The sequence below is a fragment of the Aphis gossypii genome, chromosome 2, assembly GCF_020184175.1.
Source record: "Aphis gossypii isolate Hap1 chromosome 2, ASM2018417v2, whole genome shotgun sequence".
NCBI lineage: Eukaryota > Metazoa > Arthropoda > Insecta > Hemiptera > Aphididae > Aphis > Aphis gossypii.
Genome location: NC_065531.1, coordinates 81095600 through 81103437, shown reverse-complemented (window position 1 = coordinate 81103437; position 7838 = coordinate 81095600). Strand labels below are relative to the sequence as shown.

The 7838-nt window shown below is 22.5% G+C and overlaps 1 protein-coding gene across 1 annotated transcript; it reads left to right on the top strand.

Moving 5' to 3' along the window:
- Positions 1-236: 236 nt before the first annotated feature.
- On the top strand, positions 237-7396 carry LOC114121375 (synaptic vesicular amine transporter-like). The gene is made up of 13 exons (XM_027983677.2): positions 237-404; positions 603-697; positions 1559-1655; positions 1722-1903; positions 2817-2900; positions 2999-3184; positions 4474-4514; positions 5439-5495; positions 5753-5899; positions 5956-6099; positions 6228-6414; positions 6685-6818; positions 6885-7396. Coding segments are annotated over exons 1-13 (1464 nt in total). The 5' UTR covers positions 237-402; the 3' UTR covers positions 6993-7396.
- Positions 7397-7838: the final 442 nt, after the last annotated feature.

The following is a 7838-nucleotide window of genomic DNA, read 5'->3' as shown; positions in this document are numbered from 1 at the left end:
AATATGTAAACAAAACTATTGATTCTCTAAATTTTTGAACTGTTGTACATTGAGATAATAAAAAAAATTAAGTTCAGAGATCAGTACTCAGTAAGTGTATATAGTATATACTGATACATAAATATTATATCACTATAATATGATAGTTTTACTTTCATGCACTACCCTTTTTAGATACTAAATTCAAAACCCATTGGTGTCAACAAAAGATAAAAAAAAAATGGAACGTTAAATAGCATGTGCGACGATAAAATTAAATGTTACCACGACAACGCGTTGTCCAGTGGACAGGAAATCATTTTTTCCAGCAATTCTGAAAACATGTAACCCCCGAATAAGCACACTTAGCCATAACGAAGTACATGTACATGTTGTCCGATCTACGTGCAACACTTAGATTCAATGTAAGAATATCTTAGTTTTGTTTTTTTTTATATACATAAATTCAGTTATATACATTAACTTATTCAAAATTTTAGTATCTATTTTACTTATTTATGCGTTGACTATATTTTGTCATATTAAACTTCTAAATGATTCACATTATTCAAATGATTTTCTATTGTATAGGTACCTATTATAATAACATTTATAATCTACAGGTCAATTTTATCACAAAATATGGAGAGCGATTTGGGTGTGATCTCCGTAGTCTACTTATCAATGTTTTTGGACAATGTACTTTTGACTGTAGTTGGTGAGATAATATAAATTATGTTCTTATGTAATTAACACTATTTATAGATCCATAATATTACAAATAAGTACCATATATATAGTATACAAGGCATATGCATGTGTTTTGAATAACAGCAGCGTAAAAGAAAATTTAAAAAAATATATTCATGTTAAAAAAAATTAAAATTAAAAATAAATGATGATTAAAAGTAATATGTAAATGAATCATAAAATTATTTATATTGTAGTTGATTTTAATTTTTAACCAGCTTAGCTTTGAATGTGGAATAACAATTAGAGCTAATAGTTTTTAAAATTTAATTTCAAAATAATTATTTAAATTGCATAATTAAATACACGTAAAAATCAATGAAATAATTATGCTATTATTTAAATTTTTAATTATTTAACATAAGTTTCTACCACACAGTTTGAAATGTTCAAACATAACATCATATATATATAAAAATTTAATTTAAAAACATATATTACACTTCACAGTTGATATATTATAACAAAGCAATTTAGCAATATACTTAATATATAGGTATTACCTATTAAGTATATTATATTAATCTTCAAACAAGTTTTAAGTATATTTATTTGATTAATTTTTATAAAAAAAATTTCTTTAACAAAACTAACTTTGAACATGTTATTTTAGTTTTTGCCAAAATCAATGACTATTTATGACAAAACACAATTTTATAAATTTGTTAAAAAATAGTTTACAAACATTGAAAATTGAAATTTTTTTATATACTCCATATTTGCTGCAATAAATTTTATATTTGTATACAATTATATTTTATAATAAAAGTTTTAAAAAAAATTTCAATACAGCTTTAATTGTATTGAATCCAAGTATAATATATTACAGTGCCAATTATTCCTGAACATTTATACATACAATGGATCACCAATACAACACATTTTGTAACTAATGCAACTAGAAGAGACCAACCGCTTCTTCCTAGGTAATATTGTTTAAATTTTATTTTATATTTATAATACTCCATACACGTTTGAAATGTATTATTTAGTTCATTGATCAAAATGAAATTACAAACATTAGAAAATGAAAATGAAACAATAGGCGTCTTGTTATCTTCTAAAGCTATTGTCCAGTTGTTTATGAATCCTTTAGTGGGAATTTTAACATCATACGTCGGATACAGTTTACCTATATTCCTTGGATCAATTCTTTTGATTATAATATCAGTTTGTAAGTAATATACTTTAAAATTTAAATTAATCTAATTTATAATATGTATGTATAGACTTCGTAACTTACATAATATCTGAAAGATAATTAAAACAAGATAAATACATTTATAGTTAATATAATACATCAGAAATAATTTATTACGATGTCATAATAATAATAATATAACATATAAAGTATAATATTATGTTATATACAATACATAGTATTATTATTGTTATAATATAACAATTGAATAGGTAACTATGGTTATTTATTATATCAACTTTAATTTTATCTATTCTATTACAAGCAAGATAAAATCAAAAATTGCATAAATATTTTAGATTTTAGATTTATTAATTTAAATGTTCAGACGTAATAAGATATTTTATTTTTATAATTGTTTTATCCATTATAGTTAATAGTTAATTTTTTAATCCAATTACATTAAAAATACTTACTAAAATTAGATTATACATGGTAGGTAATCAATTTGGAATTCGATTTTAAAATGAAAAAAAGAATAGATAGGTACCTGTTATCAAAATGTATTTATATAAGTTGATGAATTATTTTTACGAAATAAGAAAACATACCAAAATACATAATAATATATAGTATTGTGGTATATTATAAATCAACGCCAATATAAATCATATTTTTATTGTTTATATTAAATAAACCTATATTTTTAAATGGTCGAACTAAAAAAAATTATTTTTAATGAAATCTTTTTTGAAAGTAAAAACAAAATATATAGTTGATTCTCAATACTTACTAATATAACAAATTTTTTATTTATATGATATTGGTTTATGATTATTTATTCCAATATATTAACCAATCTATTTTAATTACTATTGTATTTTTAACTATCAAGTTATGTACTACTCAGTTATATTTTTTACTTATTTTTTTTTTCAAAATACAGTGTTTGCATATGGAGAGACTTTTGTTTCATTACTAGTTGCTAGAAGTCTTCAAGGAACTGCTTCAGCACTGATCAGTGTTTCTGGTATAATTTGTTATTAATAAGTATAAATATAAGGAATATGTATAGTATACATATATAAATTATACATTATATAAATATTCATAAAAACTATATTTCAGGTATGTGCTTAATTGCTGATCAAAATCATATGTCAGATTTAAGACGTAGTAAAGTAATGGGTCTAGTTATGGGAAGTATAGCCTTAGGTGTTTTAGTCGGTTATCCATTTGGTGGCATACTTTATTATTTTGTTGATAAGTCAACACCATTTAATGTTATAATATGTGCCATAACATTCAATTTAGGTAAGTCGTATCTGAAAATTTAGAAATATTAATATACTCAAGAAAAAAAGTAATAGTAACAATTAAAATCACTAAATGTAATAGATATTATTTATTTTAATATTTCAGAAGATAATTTTCAGTAAGATAGTTAAGATAGCTTTTAATATTTTAAGTTTCAAAGGTTAGGTTAGGTTATAAAAATATTATAACAAAATTTTTTTAATAATAAATTATGATAATACATAATATAAATATGAAATCGTCAAACTTTAAACTTGGCTATTCATAAAAATATGTGTTGCGTGTTATGCTAAGTATCTTTTTAAATACCAGTAAAAAAGCTTATGAGAAATCTTAAATTACAATTTCAAGCTAATAATAATGGAATTAGAAAAATATGTATAACTTTTAAATTAAAAAATAATTTAGATGACATTTTTGTGACAAATTTTTTTTTTGACAAATGTCATCAAAATTTGAACTCAAATAACGCTCACTTACAACCAAATTATGACTATATGTTTTTAATATTTTTTATCTCTATAAGAACAATATACGAAAAACTTTTAATTAAACTCTCAAGCTTTTAGACTTAAAACCTAAAAAAAATGTTTATTAATATAAGTACTAAAATGAAAAAACATTTTTGTATTTTTAAGTCTTTTTAACTCAAACGGATATATAATATTTTAAAAATTAAATCATATCTAGAAAAGTCGTATTTTTAGTCTTTTCAAATTATTTTGAAAAAAAAAGTACTAGGAATTGTTTGAAAAACATGTTTAATACTCCAACCATGATAACAAACCTAAAAGCTACATACAAAATCACATTCATATAATACTTTAAATATTATACATTTATCGGTCGAAATTTAAAATTATTTAATATAATTAAGCTTATAAGTAAAAAAAATTGCAAGTGTTTACAAAGGATTTTATGATTGCTGCATGTAATTTCATTATATTAATATATATATATCAATACACCTACTTAAGTACGATGTGTGAAAATTTAATATCGAATAACCCTTATCATTTAAATTCTGTAATATTTAACCAGTGTAAAAGTGTAATGCTAAATTGGATCTACTAGAATTATTTGAAGACTAAAGCGATTATTTTTATTTATTATTATTATTATTTTTTTTTTTTTTTGTTTGTTTTTTAAATCCTATATCATACAAATCTTTCAACTGAAATACATTGATTTTTTTTTTTAACTTAGTTAAAATATAATAAATTATAAAAACTACATACAAGTACAATAATTAGTAGAGATAATTAAACAAATATTTTCTTTTTCAGGTCTACAACTTTTTGTTTTTAATTTTAATCTAGTAAAAAAGGTAAATATTTCAAGTAATATATAATACTATCTAATATAATACTCTATCCTGCATCTTAATTTTTATGAATATAAAAATTTAAATAAGATGTTTGTATATTTGCTTTCAAAAATATACAATACATACCTATGTTTAAAAAATATATTTATATAATATGATACAAACATGAAAACAGAATATATAATAAAGTTATTAAGTTATTTAAACAAATATAATTTATACAATATAAATGGCCTATTTAAATTAAAACGGTATTTTATGAAAAAGTTAATTTCAGCTTTCAAGTTTCAAATATTACAATTTACATTTTCGTATTATTAACAATGGTTATATAATTAATTTACTTATTATGTCGTTAAAACACGCAACTCGGTTATCCTACTATGACATTTTCTATCTATCTAACACTTAATGTATTTTTGAATGAAAGTTTTTTTTTCTAAACAGTTAAATATACGTTATATTGTATTTTTCTCGCTTACCTATATTCAGCGTTCATTCATTCTCATTATCTCAACTACTTGTTCCCTCATTTATCATCTAGTTTAACCCCTAAACTGTTCCTAAGCTTTGTGTCCTCTGAAAATAACATTTTATATTCCTTTCCAAATTCTTGAGCTTCTTCTCCTTCCTCGCCTATTATTTCATTATTTCTCATATAGATATAACAAATGATCAATCTTCTTCATTTCAGAGTTTAGTTAATCACTATCTTGATAACTACAATTCCATAGTCTTATATATTAATTTTCAGCTTTATTTTATACCTACTATTTCTCTCAGATACCTTATTTGAGAACTTTATTAATCTATTGTGGTCTAAATCTTAAATAAATGTATAATTTAATATAGGATTTTGACATGTTGTTTATTAATTATTTTTATTTCAACAATTATGTCTAACTATTTTGTTTTATACATTAGGTAAATTCATTTAATGAGATACTGCAATTAAAACAAACATATAATGATAAACATCAAGTAGGTATTTAATATTGTTATTAATAATAATGATAATGTATTATTTATTTTTATTGTTATTATTTAGTTATTGTGTGTAAAAATACATTTTATTCATTGATTAATTTTAGAATCAGATAACCATCTTATCGTGTTATATTTTTACATATAACTTAATTTAAAAATGTTCTATTTTTTTTATAACAGTATTTTTAATACTTTATAAGAACCCACTCTGTAAATATGTTTTTTTATTTGAATATTTTTTTTGTCAATAGTCTCACTTTAATAATGGCAACTGGAAAGATCTTCTAAAAGATGGATATATCCTGTTAATCACTTTTTCTATTTGTCTAACATCATCTGCCATGGCCATTTTGGAACCGTTTTTACCAATTTGGCTCATACAAATTATAAACCCAGAAGTAATTTGAACTTTTTGAAAACTTAAGATACAGTTATAACGTCGTAATTATTTCAGAAATGGCAGCTGGGTACAGTTTTCATTCCAGATAGTCTTGGCTATTTAATTGGCACGAATTTCTTTGGCACTTTGTCATACACAATGGGACAATGGAGAATGGCTGTACTAGCAACTCTACTAGTTGGTATATCCGCAATTATGGTGAGTTAACTGTCAAAAATTCGATAATTTATAATTATCAAACAGTGTTGATGTAATAGATACCTAGTAATAACTTACTGTAATATTATATTATATACTTATAATCCAATAACATTATGTTTTAAAAGATTCCGGCTGCCACAACGACAATAGGTCTTGTTTGTCCACATTTTGGTTTAGGTTTGGGTATAGGAATAGTAGATTCAGCTTTGGTTCCCATGCTGGCAAATCTAGTAGACACCAGACATCCAAACGTACATTATGGATCGGTATACGCACTCCAACAAACGGCCGTTAGTCTAGCATATTCCTTTGGTAAGTTATATAGTTAACTTAACTATACAATATTAATTACAATGATTTTTTAATTTTTTTTTTTGTACACAAATATAACACCAAATGTATTTAAATAGTATCACGTATTTAATATTTATATAAAAATATGCTATTATAATTTATAATACTATAGGTATCAAATAAAATATTATCATTTTATCATTCAGTGTATACCTATCTATATTTAAACGGGTACCTACCTGTCTTAAATATATTTGCTTAAGCAAATACTGTAATTTATGATTTAAGGTCCAATTTTCGGCGGTCAAGTCGTGAAAACTCTTGGATTCCCATGTTTAATGAGAACTGTAGGAATTATAAACATATCTTATTGCTGTCTGTTGGTATTTTTAAGTAAAGTTTCAAACAACAAAACGGAAAAAGTACAAATAAAAATCTTTGTTAATAACCAAACATTATACACTAATCATTTGTATTTATTTTTTTAGATTAATATTGATACGTCTATTCCGGATTATAAGTCCACAAGTGTTGTACCATTCTTTAGCAAACATATCGCTTATAAAAAACTCGATGAACTGGATGAAAATAATTAAAATTGTTAATATTATTAGTAATAAACATAAAGCTTAGTATTATTTTATAGTTACGCAGCATTTTCACTATTATTTTAGATGTGATATATTATGATGGGCTTTATCATATTAAGTTAAGAATGTTATGAGTAAAAAGGTTAAAACTTTTAAAGAAAAAAAAATCATGATGGTAAAAACTGAATTAATATTGTCTCACTCGGTAAGTTTTCTACAAGTAAAATACTAAAATATTCCATTGCATTACAAGTTAAAAAATATTTTTTGGATTAAGTATTTTAATCATTTCATATACTTAAAAGTAAAAACTCCCCAACTTTAATGTGATTTATAAAATTCCTTCTTATTAAATTATATGTATATTTTTTGTACATTATGGTAAATGTTTCTAAAGCATTATACCTATCTATATAGTTTAATTAAAAAATAAAGTACCTAACCGTGCGTTGTAATTTTTTACAAAAAAAAAGAGTTTAACATGTTCAATATATTATTAATGTTTTACAATAATAGTATCAAAATGAATTTATAATTTTTAAACCTTTATAATGTATATATTATTTATATTTATGTTAATATCTTTAATCGAAAAACATAAAAACACGATATCCAACATTAAATTGATAATTATTTTTAACTTATATATATTAGCCACATATGAAAAAATCATTTGAAATGAGTGAAATTATGACGTTATAGTTTCTAGAAAAATCTAGTTAAAAATATTTTACTGAATATTGTAAAAAATGTTATACGATTATTAAAACTATAAAATTATAATATGTATATAAACATATTGCTACTATAAATTATAATAGACAATAGTTGATAACAAGTCACCCTTGTGGA

What these genes read in the sequence shown, in the direction of transcription:
- LOC114121375 (XM_027983677.2), top strand. An exon ending in GACCAACCGCTTCTTCCTAG is followed by an intron (nt 1,656 to 1,721) that starts GTAATATTGTTT and finishes TGTATTATTTAG; the next exon opens with TTCATTGATCAAAATGAAAT. An exon ending in AGCACTGATCAGTGTTTCTG is followed by an intron (nt 2,901 to 2,998) that starts GTATAATTTGTT and finishes ACTATATTTCAG; the next exon opens with GTATGTGCTTAATTGCTGAT.